Consider the following 19,781-nt stretch of genomic DNA (forward strand, 5'->3'; position numbering starts at 1 on the left):
TCCATCTGCTTCTGTCTACCGAGTGCTAAGATTAAAGGTGTGTGCTGCCATGCCTGGCTCTGTGTTATTTCATAAAAATATTCCTGTATTTAATTATCTGTCATCTATCTATATCTATATCTATCTATCTATCTATCTATCTATCTATCTATTGTCTGTCTGTCTGCCTGTCTGTCTGTCTGTCTGTCTGATGTTTTTGTGCATGTGCATACACGTACAATGAAGTGCCATGATGTAGGAATACAGGAATGGAAGTTGCCAGAGTTGATTCTCTCCTTCCGCTATGTGGATCCCAAGGATTGTCAGGCTTGGTGGAAATGGCCTTTCCATGCTCACATCACACTAGGCCCCCATTGCTTTTTGTTTGTTTGTTTTAAAAGACAGGGTCTCTTTATTAGTTCTGGCTGTCCTTGTTGACCAGTCTGATTTGGAAGTCAAAGAGATCTACTTACTGCCTCTCCAGTGCTGGGATTATAGGTGGGAGGAACTCTTTGCCTTAGCTAGGCTATCTCAAATTGTGTTAAGTGGCTCTCAGTTGTGACTTTGTTGCTACTCATTTAAAGTATTCCCTTGATTTTAAGGATTTAGTCTGTTTCTAAGGTTTGTTTATAATGAATAATGTTGCAATTAAGATTGTTCAGAGTTCTGTATCACTTGAGTGTTAATATGTATCTTGGTTATTAAGTGATACATTTGATTGGCAAATGGCCTTTTAGAAAGACTGTAGCAGTTTTCTTTCTTCCAGGAGAAATTGGCAACGGTTGTGCTCTTTTAAATACTTAGTATTTTTATTTTTAACTCTTTGCCAATTTGAGGCTGGAGAGATGGCCCAGGAGTTAAGAATGAGGACTGCACTTGCAGAAGCTCTGAGTTGTGTTTGCAGCACCGTATCAGTATCCACATCCACCTGTAGCTTGCCTGGCAGGCGTGACACCTGCACACATGTTTACAAATACATACTTACAAACAGTCAAAAGGAAAAGCAAATAGTACATGGTTTTGAGCATTTTGTAATACATAATTATTTGTTAAATTTTAATTTCTTTGATTATTACTGTGGTTGACTGTCTTGTAAATTATATGCACACTTGCTTAATGTTTCGAAGGCAAGGCAGTTACACTTACTACAGTACCACCAACACAAACTTCATTTATATCTGGGAGTCACAATCTTTTTTACTTGAGCTCTCTTCTTTAAGATAGCTAGTAAGTATGTGATTTTGAAGCTGCTGATGCACACACAGAGGAAAACACTCTTTGTGTATGGGGTTTTAAAGCAATGGAGATTCTTTTTAACATGAATCTACTGTTCTGGGAAATAAAGCTGCCTCTTAAGAAAATCCTAGTAATTTTGTTGTTGTTGTTTTGTTTTCAAGACAGGGTTTTTCTGTGTAGCTCTGGCTGTCCTGGAACTCACTGTGTAGACCAGGCTAAACTGGCCGTGAACTCAACAGAGATCTGCCTGCCTCTACCTCCTGAGTGCTGGGATTAAATGCATGTGCCAACCTGCTCAGCCAATGCTGCTGCCACCACCTCCTCCTTTTTTTTTTTTTTTTTTTGATATGTGATGTGATTTTTTGACAGTACTTACATAGTTCCTACTTGTTTTATTCAATTCATTGCTAATTAATGGTTGCACACATTTTTGAATTTGTAGAGTTCTGGTTAAAATGTCAGCAATGTAGGAAAATAACATGATCAAAGTCTCTCACACTCATGGCTATCATATACCAAAAGGGAGTGAGCTTCATTTTAATTTTCTGTTTAACCAGCTTGTCTCATCTTATGACAATTCTTTTAAGTCAGATGAAGGACTTTTTCAGCTTATAGGAAATAGGGAAGATACCATTAAAGTTTCCAGAAATCATGTGGGGTGCACCTTCAAGCTCTGGTGGACACTATGGTTCCTTGCTACATTTCCTGACCACTTTTTATCACTTCTGCACCAGTTTGCCCCAGCCATACTGACTTTGTTTTTTTCTCAGTTTCTATAATGGAGCAGTAGCATTCCTCTCTCAAGGACTTAGTATATAATCTTCCTATTGTCTTCCTCTGGATATCTTTTTGTTAATTGTTTGAGAATTCCTTGTTTGAATAATACATTTTGATGAACTCCTCCTCCCTTTGTTTCCCTTCCAATTCCCTGCCCCCATCACCATTCTAGACTTCTAATTTCACATTTTTGTTTTTTTAATTTTAGCTTCAGTGAGTTCATTTAGTACTGCCAGTATGTGCCTGGGTGTAGGGCCATCTATTGAAGCATGGCTTACCTCTCAGGGTGAATATATTTTTTCCCATAATTAAAAAAATATATTTATTTATGTTTTTGCAGTACTCAAGATTGTACACAGGGAGTCACACAAGCATTTTACCACTGAGTTATATGCCCAGCCTTGTAATGATTGATTATGTGTAAGTTTTTTCTTTTTTGAGACAAATTTTCATTTATGCCTGGGCACACTGTAGCCCAGGATTATCTTGAACTTTGACCCTCCTTTGTCCACCTTAGTGCTGGTATGATAGATATATGCCACCATACCTAGTTTACTAATGTTGGAAGTTGAACCTAGGGCTATGTATACCAGGCAAGGATTCTATTTATATAGCTAACATTTTAAAAATTATTTTTCATTTATTTATTCTGTGTGTGTGTCACACAAGTGCCAGGGTACATGAGATCAGAGGACAGCTTACAGTTGATTTTCTTCTACCATGTTGCACGCAGGGACAGAACTCAGGTTGTCAAGGCTTAGCAGCAAGCTGCTTTGCTTGCTAAGCTATCTTGCTGTCCCCCAACCCTGTTTTTAATTTTCTTTTTGTAGTCTAGAGATTAAACCTAAGGCTTCATATATACTAGGCTGAACCACACTCCTAGGCCTTTTGCTGGATAGCTCTTTGTTTAAATTTCAGCCTGCCTTTTTCAAATTCTTGCTCAAGTCTTGTTCTCTTGGTGCCTTGACCATTACGCTAATATTAGAACTTGACTCTACCCCAACACTCTGATCTCTTGCTTTGTTCTGTTTTTCTTTCCTAGAGTGCATTCGTCTTGTTCTAACATTTCGTAGGTTCCTTTTTATAACTTCATTTTTACATTTATTACTCTGTGTGCTGGGGAGTAGAGGATGTGCATGTCACTGTGTAAATGTGGAGGTCAGAGGACAGTTTATGACTCTTCCTTCAGCGTTTGGATCCTGGGGATTGAACTTAGTTAGGGCTCCAGGCTTGGTGGCAAAGTGCTTTACCCACTGAACCCTCTTACTGGCCTATAGATTATATTTTTTAAATTTAATTTTATTTCATATGCATTGGTGTGAAGGTGTCAGATCCCCTGGAAATGGAGTTAAGAGACAGTTGTGAGCTGTTGGGTGCTGGGGATTTAACCCAGTCCTCTGGAAGAGAAGGCAGTGCTCTTAACCACCAAGCCATCTCTCTAGCCCCTAAATTATATATTTTAAAATATTAATTTTTTGCTTATGTATATGTCTGTGTATGGGTATTTATGTGAGTGCAGGTTTTGTGGAGGCCAGAAGAGGGCATCAGATTCACTGGATTTGGAATTACAGACTTGCCAGCAGCCCAACATTGGTGCTAGAAATCAACCTAGAGCCTTGTAAGAACAGTGTGTGCTTTTAACCCCTGAGCCATCTCTTCCTGGCTACTAATTGTTATTATATTTTAATGTTGACTGTTCTTGTCAGTCTGTTATTGCTAGAATCATAAACTCACTAGCATGGTATCTTATTTATTGATTTCTGCCAAGTGCCTGAAACAGTGGTTAGAAGGCAGTACTTGGGAGGCTGAGGCAGAAGGATTGCAAGCTTGAGCCCTGGTTTAGCTAGCTATAAAGACACTGTTTCAAAAGGGAGTGGGTGGACTGGAGAGATAGCTCAGCAGTTAAGAGTGCTGTCTGCCATTCCAGAGGTCCTGAGTTCAATTCAAAGCACCCACATGGTAGCTCACAACCAGCTATAATGAAATCTGATGCCCTCTGTGTCATGCAGGCAAACATGCAGATAGAACACTCATACATAAACAAATAAATCTTTAGAAAAACAAAAACAGAAGAGAAGAGGTACTAATAATAAAGTTCTACTAAAAATATAATTTCTGCCTTAGAAAAATAGCTGGTATGTGTACCTGTTTGCATCTTCCTTTTTGTGGAAATACTCATGCAGCATATCTGCACATAGTGCTAGTAAAGGGTCCATGGCTATGGTGTTCTAACTGGTAATTGTACAGTGTAATTTTTTACAGTTTTTTTCATACAGGATTTTTCTGTGTATTCTTGGCTGGCCTGGACTTGCTTTGTAGACCAGGCTAGCCTTGAACTCACAGAGATCTGCCTGACTTCCAAGTGCTGGGAATACAGGTGTGTGCCACCACCGCCCAGCCCCCCTCCCCGTTTTTTAAATCATTTTTTAAAATGAGACAGGATTTCTCTCCCTCCTTCTCTCTCTCCTTTAAATCTAGGCTGTCTTTGAATATATGATCCTTTTGTCTCTGCCTTCTAAAATTCTGAGTTTTCAAGGTCTTTATAACTATGCTTAGTTTGGAAAAAGTATTTAATGTGTATATATCTTTTCCAGATCCTTTGATTTACTTTAATAAAATGTTCCTAGGTGAGCTACATGGAAATTTACTGTGAGAGAGTACGAGATTTGCTGAATCCCAAAAACAAGGGTAATTTGCGTGTGCGTGAACACCCGCTTCTTGGACCCTATGTGGAGGATCTGTCCAAGCTGGCAGTCACTTCCTACACTGACATTGCTGACCTCATGGATGCTGGGAACAAAGCCAGGTATGGTGGGATATAGACCAATGACTGAGTCCTTTGCCATATTTTGAGGTCCTTTGATTTCATCATAAGGATTAAAGTGACATTTGTACCTATGAAAGTTGCTTTAATTGTAGAGCTCCTTTGAGTTTTTGGCTATGCTGGAGAGGTATAGGCTTCAACATATTAAGTAGCTGTCTTTTCCATAAAATGGTGCATTGTTCCAACAGGTTAACTCTTGGGTGTTGATTAAGTCGTGGTAAAGTGTTAGCTGTAATGTCTACTGAGGCTGTGGTAGGAGTTGATTCTGGAATAAATGAACACATAATACAGAATAAAAATTAAACGCTCTGGTGATTACTAAAGGGAGAGCTGGAATCTGAAAAGCGATTCTGATTGGGAGCCTTTTGAGTTGTAGGGTAACTTGATGGGCTCACGAATAAGACAGCATCTAGGGCAATTGTGAAGGTGACAGTCTTCCAGTCTAAGCAAACTTGAGGCTGTTGTCAGTGATTGTCATGTGTGGCTGTATAAAGCTGCTGTCTATTTTAACTCTCATGGAAAAAAAATCTCTTGTCAATGGGTCACCTTTGGGTTTATTTAGGACGGTGGCAGCTACCAACATGAATGAAACAAGCAGCCGTTCCCACGCTGTGTTTACCATTGTTTTCACCCAGAAGAAACACGATTCAGAGACTAACCTTTCAACTGAAAAGGTAGGAGAACTTTTGATCTCTTGAGCTGTGAAGAGATTTTGTGGAGAAATTCCTTTTATACTACTACCCTCTGCATTAGTTTTTTGTTGTTTTTGGGTTTTTTTGTTTGTTTGTTTTTTGTTTTGTACAGGATAAGTGTTGTTCTTTTACTTAGTGGAGGTGGTTTTTAATTTCTACTCACCAGTTTTCAGTGTGGGTCTTCAATGGAACTGAAAGATAGAAAACACAGTTAAGAAAATTTAAAACCTTGGGTCTAGTAGCTTACTTATTTTATGCAAGGACAGTTAAGTGGTTCTGTTAGGAAAAAATACTTTTTCTTTTTGACTGGACAACAATATTGTTCATTGATAAAGTTACTACACTGATGTCTGTGGTGATTAAGCACACTTCATTCCTGGAAAAAAACTCTATAACAACTCTAATATTGTCTAATAAATACCTATGCTTACTTGTTCGTTTTTGTTACTGAGGATTGAACTAAGAACCTACTGCATGGTGGGCAGACACTACTGCTGAGCTATTCCCAGCCCCTTGTTTTCCTTCGTAGCTGTCTGTTGTGCTTTAGGAACGGAGCACATCTAGCCTGCTAGACAAGCTTTCCCCAGCCACATTGGATTGATAATTTCTCATTCTATGAGTGGTTAAATATGTTGGATCTTGGACTGAAATTGAATGCTTTGAGTCTTGACTTTACTACTTCTTGGTTGCGTAACTTTGAACAAATTACCTTGAACCTCCGTATGCCTCTGATGCCTCCTTCTGTGACAACCTCAGTGGGTTGTTAAAAGGGTTAAGTACTAATGTAGCGCAAGTGCATATGGTGGTGCCTGGCGTCAAGTGGCCGCTCAGTATTTGTTAATTTTGTTGTCGCACCCAATAAACGTACTTAGGATGATGCCGCTTGAGATCTCAAGTTTCATTCAGCTGTATTATTGTTGTGCTCGGAATTGAACATAGGTTCCCATTCATGTTAGGTAAGCGCTGCACCACTGTGCTATGTCCTCATGTGGTGGACATGACTCTAGACTTACTGTACTGGTACTCTGACAGGGTTCTCTGCCTTTTGCCTGGTAAAGTGAGTGCTTTCTGATAGTGTTGTCACTAGAAGCTAGAATCATTGTATGCTTAGTGACTATTTTTTGTTTCAGCTAATTGAAACCAGTTTTTTGCATGCTAAATAAGTGTTCTGCCATTGAGCTGCACCTAACCCTGTAGCTTTCCAAATAATCCCTTCAGAGGTGGACAATGCAGCCAGTCCTGAAGAAACCTGATAAGCTAGGGTCAGATGGAAGGGGAGGAGACCTTACCTATCTGTGGACTTGGAAAGGGGCAGGGAGGAGATGAGGGAAGGAGAGTGGGATTGGGAGGGAATGAGGGAGCGGGCTACAGCTAGGGATACAAAGTTAATAAACTGTAACTAATATTTAAAAAATAAAATAAAATAAATCAAAAAACAAAACAAAACAAAAAACCCAAATAATCCCTTCTGGAGACTTTTGTCTAAACTATCCTGAAAATTGTCAAAGTATAAAATTTGACCATTTTTGATGAATGCTTACATATGTGACATAATAAGTATACTGAGAATATTTGTTACTCTAAAATGTTGCCTCATAACTTTATAGTATTTTTCTGTTCTCTCTGCTGCATCATCCAGGCAGTCTTCCTTTCTTTCTTTCTCTTTCTCTTTCTTTCTTTCTTTCTTTCTTTCTTTCTTTCTTTCTTTCTTTCTTTCTTTCTTTCTTTTTCTCTCTCTCTCTTTCTCTCTTTCTCTCTTTCTCTCTTTCTCTCTTTCTCTCTTTCTCTCCTTCTCTCCTTCTCTCCTTCTCTCTCTCTCTCTCTCTCTCTTTCTTTCTTTCTTTCTTTCTTTCTTTCTTTCTTTCTTTCTTTCTTTTCTTTCATCCAGGCAGTTCTTAGTATGTTTTTTGTCACTAGATTAGTTTATATTTAGTATAATTTTATGTAGATGAGATATATACTATATTTTTTACTACTTTTCTTTTGCTTATAATAATTTTGATATTATTTGTTATTATGTCAATACTTAATTCCTTTTCTTAGCTGACAAATATTCTACTGTTTCATTCACCTGGCCCTATGAACATTTGTGTACGTGTGTGTGGAGATTTGTTTTGCTTCTTGTTTTTCTGAGAACTTGTTTCATTCTACAGTTCAAGTTGACCTCACACTTACTGAGCTCCATGTATTGGGGACACAGGTTATACAAACCATGCACAGCTGGCAATTTGAATTTTATTTTGTTTTTATTTATATTGGTAAATAATGAAAAGTAGAATTGAGTCTCACGGCAGATATATTTAGAGTCTGGGTTTAGGTCTGGGTTTTTTTGTTTGTTTGTTTTTTTATCTTTTGAGGCAGGATCTCCCTGTTATGTAGCCCTGGATGTCCTGGAACTCACTGTGTAGACCAGGCTGGCCTTGAACTCATAGAAGTTTGCTTGCCTCTGCCTCCTGAGTGTTGGAACTACAGGTATACTTAGCTTCTTAAGAAACAGCTATTAACAGGGGGCTGGAAAGATGGGTCAGAGGTTAAGAGCGCTGAGTACCCTTCCAAAGCTAGAATTCAGGCTCCAGGGGCTGGAGAGATGGGTCAGAGGTTAAGAGCACTGCCTGTTCTTCCAGAGCTCCTGAGTTCAATTCCCAGCAACCACATGGTGGCTCATAACCATCTCTAATGAGATCTGGTGCCCTCTTCTGGCATGCAGGTGTACATGCAAACACACATTATATACATAATAAATAAATAAATCTTAAAAAAAAAAGGAAACAGCTAAACAGTTTTTAAAATATTGCCACCAAAAGATTATGAGAGCTGCAGTTGTTCAGTGCTTCGTCTTTCATATGCCACTTTAATAGGTTTGATGTGTGCACCTGTGGATGTATGTATATGCACATGTGCATACATAAAGAGGTCAGTATGTCTCCCTGGCGTGGAGACCAGACTGGCTTGGAATTCACAGAAATCTACCCAATCTATCTAATGCTTCCCAAGTATAAAGACTACTCCTGGGCTTTGTTGTTGTTTTTAAAGTCTTGAGCTCATTATCACTATATAGAGCTTACCATCTTTGAGCTCACAGTCATGTCTTAGCACACCTAGCCATGTTGCTTGTTTTTTAATTTCCATGTTATTGTTCTTCACTTAGGTCAGTAAGATCAGCTTGGTGGATCTAGCAGGAAGTGAACGAGCTGATTCAACTGGTGCCAAAGGAACTCGATTAAAGGTATTTATTTTAGCAAAATGGTCCAGTCAGTCAAGTGTTTTGTATCATAGGTCTATAAATTATGGCTAGGACCCAAATCTACTTACTGCCTAGTTTTACAAACAATATTCTATTGAGAGCGAGCTATATGTTTATGGTAGCATTTACTAATTTATTTATTTGAATACAGGTTCTCCTGTAGTCCAGGCTGGCCTTGAATGTAGTATATAGCTTGGATGAGACTGAACTCTGTCTCTGTCTCCTGAGTGCTAAGATTATAAGCACAGCCCGCTTGTCTCTGTTTGGTGCTGGAGATGGGCCCTGGAGTTCTGTGCACGTAGCCAAGTCAACTGTGCTATGCCCTCGCCCTTTGCTGCTTCTGTGCTGCAGTAGAGGGCTGCACCAGAGACTGTGTGAGCCACAAAACATAATTTAAAAAAAATTATTCTTTTTGTTTTTAAAGACAGGGTTTCTCAATGTAACAGTGCCCTGGCTGTCTTGGACTCACTTCATATACGATGCTGATCTTGAACTCATAGAGATCCACCAGCCTCTGCCTCTGAAGTGCTAGGATTAAAGCCTTACAGCACTACAACTGGCCCAAACCCAATTTTTAAATTTAATTTTTAATGAAAAAAATCCAAATTATTGGTCTATAATTTCAATAAAATGATAAGTTAGATAACAAAATACTTAGGGAAGAGTTTATGGTTAGGAGTGAGGGTCATATTATATTTTGAGAAATGGGCAAAATTTGGCTAGATGGGAGAGACAGTAATGGGAATGGGGTATACAAGATACAGATGTAAGGACAAGTGTGAGCTTTGACAGAGATATTGTTTAACAGGGACAGGCCTTTCATGTTGTTGAGTTGTGAGAGGAAGCCTTCCTTCTGTACCATTTTTTAGCAAAAGCATGTTGAAGGCAGAAGGATTGGGAGGTGGGCATGGGGTCTCAGCATGTTACCAAGTGAGCAGAGGAAAGATCAAAGGTTACAGGAGTCTTTAGAACTTATGTCGTAAAGAAGCAGATATGCTCAGCTTGTAGCCAAATGAACGGTGTGCAGTAGTAGAAATTATTTGTTTTAAAATTTCATGTTTGGTGTTTATTTTAGGAAGGTGCAAATATTAATAAGTCTCTTACAACTTTGGGCAAAGTCATTTCAGCCTTGGCGGAAGTGGTAAGTTTTCTGTTTCACTCTAACATGAAGTGTCTGCTTAGCAAATAAGCATGCTCATTTGTGCCTCCATATGAAGACTGTACTGGGTTTGGCCTTTTTATATGATTTTTAAATTTTTTTCAGGTAGGACTAGAGTATAATACAATTTGACTTTGTATTGAAGGTAGATGAAAACAACTATAGCTATGTGAAGCTAGAGCTAAAATTTGGTTAATTTTTTTTGAACCTTACTTCACAACTCATAATAACCAAATCTATTTTTGTAGCTTTTCCCACATTGTCTCATGCTAGAATATAGAATTTTTGGAATATTTTGGAGAATGATATTGATTTAGAAGCCAATAATATATAATCTTAAAATACAGTCGTGTATAATGAGATGAATGCATTCTTAGGAATGTACCATTAGCTGATTTTGTCATTGTAGTAAATAAAAACCATGGGGCAAATAGTATAGTGATATACTATATATGCCATGTATTGAACACAATTATGTGTACTGTGTGTTCTATATAACTGGCTGTTTAGTAGGTTTGTTTCCATCAGTGTTTCTACAAACAGTGCATTGTGCCACCACCTGAAGACAGTAACAACATTGTAATTTTTCAATGCCATCACAATCTTAAAAGACCATCCTTGTCTCTGTGTTACATATGTAGATTAAAACTTCTTTTTGCAACACTGGCACACTAAAGCTAAACCAAAATTTGTATGCTGTTCATTCTTTAGACTTAAGACCTAAGGTAGTTTTTGTATGTCCTAATATAGATTAATTAGTCATTTAAATCACTAAAAATAATTAAATCTTTCCTTGTCTCTAGAAAGCATTCTGATTTCCATTTATTCTAGAGGCTTATCCTGTGTTCCTTTTCTTTCCTTTAAATGCTTTCATTTTTAGGATAACTGCACGAGCAAGGTACGGTGGGGGATTGGTCACAGTGAACTAGCTAAATTATTAGCTCTATGATTTTAACATTTTTAGAGAATAAATAGGGCATAAGTTAGAATAGAACCTTCAAAAAGATTTTCTCATTTTTTTCTGGCTTTGGAATTTAGAATGATTATTTAGGGTGGCTGTGAATCATGAGACTTCACAGCAGAATTAATTAAGGAACATAAAGTACTTTGGAGAAGGAATAAAAATAAAGGAACAAGAGAGAAATTTGAGGAGGCTTTTACATTGTGTCAGGTTTGTTCCACTGGTCTCTAAAGTATCTCTGAATAGTTCAGGAAAACCGCTCAAAAAAAGGAGGAAGTTGAATTTACAGGAGTCCTGTAAAAAGCATGGCTAATTTATTGAAATTATTGGAAACAAGTAAGATAAAACAGTTTTATATATTACTAATATATGTAAATTCTATTTTATCTTATTTCCCACCATAGAAGCTTATGAGTTCTTTAAAACGTCTTTTTCTATTATTTGGTTATACATAGATAAAGTAAAGGCTATAGAATCAATTTAAACTTTTAACTGAAGCTAGAAAAGACTTTATATCTTCCTTTACCCAGTGGTATATATTTTTTCCTTCTTGTATTTCTCTACAATTACTTTAATCTTTTTTGTCATTTTTCTGAAGAAAAAAAAAATTCAGAGTACCTAATAGTTAAGAATTTTGTGAGAAACAGTCAGGGTAGAGGCAGTATTTGTATTAAAATATTTAGTATTCAAATGCTTAAATGCTTAATGTGTTTGTTTACTCCACCTTTGGGGTTTTGTTTTAAAAGATTTTTTTTTTTATTATTGTTGTGGACAGACATGTGCTAAGGTACATGTGCAGATGTTTGAGGACAACATTTGGCTTTCTCCTTTTGGGAACCAAACTTGGTATTTTATCTGGTGTATCAAGTGCTGATTTTGGTTATGCTATTTCTTTAACTCCTTGTCAAAAATAATGTGCTTGAAGTGTTTATAAGTTAAATACTGGGTTTTCTTTAAAGTTAGTATTTTAAAGACATGGTCTAAAGACATGGATAGGATATTAGAAAATAGTATTACAGTACTAAATATACTAAATTTGGGGACTGGAGAGATAGCTCAGGGGTTAAGAACACTGGCTGTTCTTCCAATGGTCCTGAGTTCAATTCACAGAAACCACATGGTGGCTCACAACCATCTATAATGAGATCCGATGCCCTCTTCTGACCTGCTGGCACACATGCAGGCAAAATACTGTATAATAAACACATAAACAAATCTTTTAAAAATCATTAAATTTGTTCCTTATATACTATGTATCTGCTGAAGTATTTAGACTTTGTGTTTGCAATTTACTCAAGTGTTTGGGTAATGGCAAAATATTACATATACATTGTAATACCATTCTCCTGACTTTTTGTTATAAAGATTTTAAAATGAAATGCATGTGCTTTTTGAAGAATTGAAATTTGAATAGAACGTTTTCGTCGTAATGGAATTCTGTTACAGTTTGATTTACTTCAGAATTTTAGACTGGTTTGCTTTTCATATAAATTTTCTCCATGATGTTGCTAAAGTTATTCTCTTCTCCTTAATAGAGTAAAAAGAAGAAGAAAACTGATTTTATTCCTTACAGGGATTCTGTACTTACTTGGCTCCTTCGAGAAAATCTAGGTATGTTGACCACTCGTACAAGTTAATTTTGTTGTTGTCATTTTAAAGCTGTTTAATGATGGTCTTTTGTGGCCCATTATTCTGTGTCTGTTTTGGAGAAGAATCATCCCTAGATAGTCATAGTAACTCACTTGAGTGTTTCTTGTCTTGTTCTGTTTTTGAGTTTGATTTTCCCTGGTTGGATTCACATACTTCAGGACAGATTCACGTACTAAGGAACAGTTACTTTGCACTTCATCCAGCTACTTACAAATGTTGTGCCTTCTTAAGATCTCCCTGCTCCTATCAAAGCTTATTTATTTTATGTACACGAGTGTTTGCCTGCATGTATGTGTGTGTACTGTGTGTGTGTGCTGCCCACAAAGCTCAGGAGGCAGCACTGGATCTCCTGGAGGTGCAGGTTGCTGTGAACCACCATGTGGGTGCTGGGCACAGACACTGTTTTCTGCAAAAGTAGTTGGCACTCTTAATCGATGAGGCATCTCTCTAGCCCTGTCTCAGAGTACTTAAAAGCTCAGATTCCTTTGAATTTTACATAGTAAAGTACAGTCTACATAGTACTACTGATGTTTTTTGACCTTTCAGCCATTCTCTTCATTCCTTTTTCCTCATTAAGAAAAAGAAATCAAGCAACTTTCCCATCACTGAGGGCAGTTTTGGTGGAGTGCTTGAGATCTTGATTAGAGTGTTTGGTTGTTTAAGACAGGACCCAGGCTGGCATTGATACCACTTCCAGGGCAGAAATTGTAGGCATGTGCTACCATACCTGGCTAGAGTGGTCATAAGGAAGAGGAGGACGGGAACTGAAGTTAGCAGATTCAGAAAGCAGAATATGAGTGGAACAGTGCATAGCATGGGAACATTTAAGAATGTTATTGGGTTCCGAGCTTGGTGGCACATAGCTGTAATCACAGTACTTAGGAAATGAAGGCAGTAAGATTGCTAGCTCAAATCAGCACCTAGCCAAAAAAAGAAAAAAAAATTGTTTGTTTGTTTGTTTTAAATTAAATTTTAGGAACTGCTGTCAGCTTTAACACAGTAAATAAAATTCTTCTAAATACTGAGTGTAATTTGAGAGCCTCACAATGTCTTTTCTTAGGTGGAAACTCTCGAACTGCAATGGTTGCTGCTCTGAGCCCAGCAGATATCAACTACGATGAAACTTTGAGCACCCTGAGGTACTCTCCTTTGATCTCAGTAGCTGAGTAGTTCTGTCTACCAGAGATTTTCTTTCACTGTGAGGGGTTGTTTTTTTTTTTTTGATCCTTTTTTCCATAATAAGGGAGAAATTATTTTTGTTATAATGGAGTTTACTTTTGTGGCTTTCAGATTCATTGGTATAAATTAGAGCTTTTTTTTTTTTTTTTTTTTTTTTTACAGGAAAGATGTCGAGATTACTTGACTGAGATATTTAAATAACTTTTAGATAATAAAACTTTCTAATAGTATTTATCTCTATTAATAGAAGTATTCTTTCTATAGATAGTTTATAGATATATTCAAGTTGTAAAAAGTAATGCATTTATCAGTACATATAGCACTGATAAAGTACCAACTGAATATTCATCACACTTTTGTGTGTGAAATATTTTAATCTGAAACTTTCTTCCCTTCTCCCATTAAAGATATTTTTAAGGGCTGGAGAGATGGCTCAGAGGTTAAGAGCACTGACTGCTCTTCCAGAGGCTTTGAGTTCAATTCTCAGCAACCACATGGTGGCTCACCACCATCTATAATGAGATCTGGTGCCCTCTTCTGGAGCAGGCATACATGTAGACAAAACATTGTATACATAATAAATAAATAAATCTTTTGAAAAAAGGGTATTTTTTCAGTAAGAGAACATTCTGTGGACTGACACACTGGGTTTGTGCCTCTCTCTGGTTTTATTTCTACTTTGACCTTAGCCAACCACTTAAATTCTTCTGAGTCTTTGTCACCTCTGTAAGGTGCTCGTAACAAATAACTTATTTATCAAGGTTCTTAAAATGTGGAAGTAGTCAGAATGTTTGCTTTAGAGGTAATGGCATGTTATTTATGAGAAGAGTCTCTGAGATATAGCAAGGATGCATTGTCTTTTTGTATCTAGATATGCAGATCGTGCAAAACAAATTAAATGCAATGCTGTTATTAATGAGGACCCTAATGCCAAGCTGGTTCGGGAGCTAAAGGAGGAAGTAACACGACTGAAGGACCTTCTTCGTGCTCAGGGACTGGGAGATATTATTGATAGTAAGTGAACTAAGGATCATACAGACTCTTATTTTCCTCTCCAGATTCTATATTTAAAACAAGCTTAGGGTTGGGTGTGATGAGCACTTGGGAGGCAGAGGCAGACTGATCTCAGTGAGTTCGAGGCTAGCCTGATCTACTCGGCGAGCTGCAGGCCAGCCAGAGCTACACAATGAGACCATATCTCAAATAAGTAAGTAAAGTAAGCTTAGATTTTAAAGACTTGATGGAACTAAATGGTAGTGCAAATGGTTTTATGAGGTTGTTTCTTCTTAAAATGTCAGTGAAATAACCTCAAATTTTCTTTATGTACAATACGTCCAGATATCCAAATGATTTTTTTAATTTTAAATTTATTCTGGAAAATTAACCATTTCATAAAAACATTACCTGGAAGCTTTTGTTTCCCTGGATTGATGTAGGAGTAATAATGCACATGTAAGAACCCACCATTCGAGTCTACTTTCGGTAAGGTTTGCCTTTGACCCTTGTTCTCCACGGAACAGTGAAGAGGAAAAGTCTAAGTCAAGTTCAAGAGCTAGACTTCCAGAAAGTGCTGTTGCGCAGTGTTCTTTTATAGTGCATGCTTTTTATAATCTTAGTCATCTCTCATACAGTGTGTAATCCAACTTCTAAGTTGTGGTTGGCAGTGCAGCTCATTATTGCTCATTGTTTAGCATGTGCAAAGCTCTGCTTTTAGCCTCAGCATTTTAGAAAAAAGTTCTTGCCATAAAATAGCTTATTCAGATAGAATATGGGTTTGTTTAATAAAGCATCTTTTTTATTTTTAATGTAAAAATATTGTATACTTTGAAATATTAACAGATTTCCAACCCTTCTCCAACTTAGCTCTTATTGACTGGAACCTGTATTTTAATTAATATAATTTGTGAAAATGATAATATATATTACTGAATTTTCATTTTTTTTATCTTCCAAATGCTACTCTATTCCCACTCTATGTCAATTTTGAATCTGAACTTTGACCCTTCTTGTATTTTCCCTCCTGCTTACCTTTAGTTGATCCATTGATTGATGATTACTCTGGAAGTGGAGGCAAATGTGTGTATATCATGTATTGGTTATTTCTAGTACGCTGACTTGCTAACCTGCCTTTGCTGGGTCAGCCCTACATGAGCTTTGCATGCCAGCAGTCCTAACAGGGAAATCCCAGACAGAGTGTACTATAAAATCCAATTCTCTTATTTTTACCCTTCTCCATTTAGCAAAGTAATTTAATTAATTTTAGTTTATGCCTTTACTGAAGTTGTGAGGTGTAGAATTTGAGTCTTTCACTCAGTCTTCAGTGTTCTATCTCTATAATTAAATAAAATTCAAAATCACAGTAGATAAGGTTAGTGATAATAGCAGCTCACATTTATTGAAAATCTATAATATACCTGTTCTAGGCACCTTAAACATACTATCTCTTTTTAAATTCTGTTATTGATAAAATTACTTTATTCCTATTTTTCCATAGCCAGGAGTGGTTCATTTTCTGAGGTACCATGGTTTCTTATGTTTAGGTTAGGCAGTTTAACTCAGAGCTCTTGCTTTTAATCATTACTACATAAACACCTTTTCCCCCTCTTGAATTGCTTCCTTCTATGATCCAGTTACTTAATAGAAAATTTCCTTTTTAATTATTGTAAATGTGAGTCTTTGTATAATTACAAAAATCATTTCTAGTTAGCCAAACTGTAATTAAAGAGCTCTGTGTATTTTGGGTTAGTACTCACCTGTGCATACACTCCATTGATTTTCTTCATTTCCTTGAGACTTATCTTACTTGATCATTAGATAGACATTTTTTCTCCTTTCATAAATTAAAGACTTTAAATAGATATCTAAAGTATATAAATTAAATGAAGATATATCTTACAAAAGATCACAGACCATTTTCTCTATATAAATGTTAGCAAGGAAATAGTATTTATATTTTTACGATAACTCATCAAGATATGTCAGATCTCAAAAAAAAAAAGATATCTCAGATCTCAGTTTGGGAATTAATTTTTAGGTTCTATTTATTTGTTTATCTTTAAAAAGTCATTTCAGACAAGAAAATATGTAGGAAACCTCAGAGTACTCATTACTGTGCTTTCTAAGCCCAGAGGACGGCCATGCCCAGACACACATGTGGCTCTTGCCAGGAACAGCTCTGTCTGAGATCTCCAAAACTGAGGGACATTGGTGTGGAGAGGGTGCCTTCTTGTTCTTGCTTTTGTGTTCAAGGTGCTGCTGCTGGCCTGTTGCCTATTTATTCTCTGAGCCACTGTGACATTTCCTGAAAACCGTGCATGACTAAGTTTTAATCTTGTGTCCACAAAGGAAAGCAGCCCTGGCCACTTCTCAGTTTCTCTTGGATCTCTTTAATTCATTTTAGGGCTGCATGTGTCCACAGGACCTTCTAATCTCCACCCATCCCTCCTTCCCACCTTGCTGCCATCATCTGATGGATGATTTTCGCTCCAGTTCCTGTTTGCTTTTAAAAACATGCCTCTTTGCTTGTTTCCCGATGTTCTATATTTGCAGATGGTAGTTTTCAAACTGTCTTGAAGCAACTACCATAGGCTTTAAGGGGCTTCAAGAACTGGTTTTCATTAAATAGTAAAGATGACTACACCCTTGAGTGACTCTTTTTCCCAACTACTTCTATTGCCTCATATTCTTTAACAAAAACCTAGCTTTGATAAGAATTTAAGTAATATAGATTTTTCTCAAATTTAAAAGTGAGGACCAACAGGATGGGTCAGTGGATAAAGGTGCTTGCTGCCATTTAGATCCTGACTCCTACATTGTGGAAGGAGATAACTGACTCTCACAAGTTGCCCTGACCACACAGGAACACACACACAATAAATAAATGCAATTTTAAAACCTCTTAATGAGCTAATTTTAATGTGGAAATGTAATTAGATATGGTGGCACACATCTGAAATCCCAGCAGTATCAGCACTCAGGAGTAGGAAACCAAAGAGTCGGGAGTTCAAGGTCATTCTTGGTCATATAGCAAGTGTGAGGTTAGGCAGAACTGCATGAGTCCCACTTTTCAAGCCAACAAACAGGACAAAAAGGATTGTAGCCATGTTTATTTAAAAGGATGGTTAATGAATGAAATCCAAAAAAGGAAATCAGTGAGTTTTGTTATTGATAGACTTTTACCAGGACCAAGTTTAAGAGCATAATTTTCAGCTGTATTCCAGACCTTAATTAGTGAAAATAGGTCTTGAAAACTTGCCTGTTATACTGGGAAAGAGGCTTAACAGTGGCTCAGTGATTGTGCCATTAGAAGGGTTTCACTTCAATTATCAAATAGTTTTTGTTTGCTGTGACTCATAAATTAAAAATATACTAAAACTTATTAATTAACTAATTGTTCTTTCCTGTTGAAACAACCATTCATGACCAAGTTCATATCCTACTTCCTCAAAATTATTCTCATTTCTGTATTACCTTTTAATTTAGAATGTATTTTGGCTGTTAAAATGTGGCTATGCAGAAACTCTACTAAATGCTCAGAGTTGTAACTAACATTTCTTAAATTTTTGTCTGAATTCCATTAAACACTAAAGTAGGCCAATATGTGGTATTAATTGCTATTCTTCCCTTTCTGTTAAACACTACTGGAGTTTAAAAATATAGTAAAACTGTAGATATTGAAGGTGTAGAATAGTAGGAAGAATTGAAGGGCTGTAGTTTACCTGCTTAAGAAGAACATCTTTGAAGCTCTGGTTATACCCTACACATTGGAAACATCTCATTTCTAAATTCACAAGTGGCTAACTGCTTAGGAGCAAATACTGAAGAGCGACATGTTTTAGAACTGCCATCTAGTACAGTCTGTAGCTTGTCTCTGTGTTATAGCTGTGTTAGTCTTGGCGCTTTGATGCTGTCCTTTCTCACACTGGTGTTCCTTCCTGTCTTTTTTTCTCCTCTGCTCCTTGCCTTCTCTTTTTCTACCTTCCCTTCTTTCTGTCTCCCAGATCTGAAAGATTTTCAGAACAATAAGCATAGGTACTTGCTAGCCTCTGAGAATCAACGCCCTGGCAATTTTTCCACAGCATCCATGGGGTCCCTTACTTCATCTCCATCTTCATGCTCACTTAATAGTCAGGTGGGCTTAACATCTGTGACCAGTATTCAAGAGAGGATCATGTCTACACCTGGAGGGGAAGAAGCCATCGAGCGTCTGAAGGTAAGTCTGAAGAGTGAATGCAGAAGCATTCTATGTTGTTCGGGAAGGCAGAACTAGGACCGAATGAGCTTCACAGAAATTTTGGCTTAGCACATGGAGATGTTAACAGAAATGCCCTGAAATTGAAATTATTTGTTTTATTTAAGTTAGTTTCTTTTTATCGGAGTGCTTGAGTTTTACTTGGCCGGAGATGGAAAGGTCGTAAGTTAGCCATGCAAAAAAGCTGAGTAGTAGAGATTTCCATTAGTTTGCAGGTAATTTTATAAGTCACAGTGAAGTTGCTTGTTAGAATTTAGTTTTAAAGCCAGACATGGTAGCACAAACCTGTTAACGCAGTATTTAGAAGATGGAGAAAGGATGATGAGGTGTTCAGGGTCATCCTGGCTACATAGTGAGTTTGAGGACAGCCTAGGCAATGTGAAACCCTTTCTAAAGTAGTAATAATTTAGCTTTAAATGAAATAACTAGTTGGAAAATTTGGTTTCATTGAAGATAGAATTCTCCGTAGAGCCATTCTTCTGTTAGTAACATTATTATACAACTAACTGGAAGTTTGAACATTTGAGTAGTGATACCAGGTTTATTAGGCTCTGTGAAATTGTAACTTCTAGAACTCTTCAGAAAGCCCTTAGTTATGGGAGAAGAGGGCTTTCTCCTCCTGTTTAGTGCAGTTGGGGTTCTGGAGCCGTGGTGCCGCACATCTGCGGATTGCCCACTGGACTGGTTACTTGTTGGAACCGAGTGCCTGAGAAGAAGCAATTTAAGGGAGAGTTGCCTTTAGCACATGGTTTGAGGTTAGTCTAAAGAGAAGGCATGGCTGGAGGAGTGTGAGGCTGCTTGTTCACATCTTTGTAGATCAAGAAACGGA

General features: G+C 37.2%; 1 protein-coding gene across 14 annotated transcripts in view; it reads left to right on the forward strand.

The window, feature by feature from the left end:
- The window catches only part of Kif1b (kinesin family member 1B), a 138,151-nt gene that overhangs the window by 35,638 nt on the left and 82,732 nt on the right, over positions 1 to 19,781 (forward strand). For 4 of the 14 annotated variants that reach the window (XM_060379057.1, XM_021636171.2, XM_060379062.1 and 1 more), the window contains exons 6-15: positions 4,620 to 4,798; positions 5,379 to 5,490; positions 8,657 to 8,734; positions 9,828 to 9,893; positions 10,792 to 10,809; positions 12,408 to 12,483; positions 13,583 to 13,661; positions 14,573 to 14,715; positions 15,736 to 15,777; positions 18,702 to 18,913. In XM_060379057.1, coding sequence (XP_060235040.1) covers positions 4,620 to 4,798; positions 5,379 to 5,490; positions 8,657 to 8,734; positions 9,828 to 9,893; positions 10,792 to 10,809; positions 12,408 to 12,483; positions 13,583 to 13,661; positions 14,573 to 14,715; positions 15,736 to 15,777; positions 18,702 to 18,913 — 1,005 coding nt within the window. The remainder of the gene's footprint in view (positions 1 to 4,619; positions 4,799 to 5,378; positions 5,491 to 8,656; positions 8,735 to 9,827; positions 9,894 to 10,791; positions 10,810 to 12,407; positions 12,484 to 13,582; positions 13,662 to 14,572; positions 14,716 to 15,735; positions 15,778 to 18,701; positions 18,914 to 19,781) is intronic. The other 10 variants (XM_060379061.1, XM_021636176.2, XM_060379063.1 and 7 more) reach the window with 4 other exon arrangements.

The sequence above is a fragment of the Meriones unguiculatus genome, chromosome 3 (genome assembly GCF_030254825.1).
Source record: "Meriones unguiculatus strain TT.TT164.6M chromosome 3, Bangor_MerUng_6.1, whole genome shotgun sequence".
Taxonomy (NCBI): domain Eukaryota; kingdom Metazoa; phylum Chordata; class Mammalia; order Rodentia; family Muridae; genus Meriones; species Meriones unguiculatus.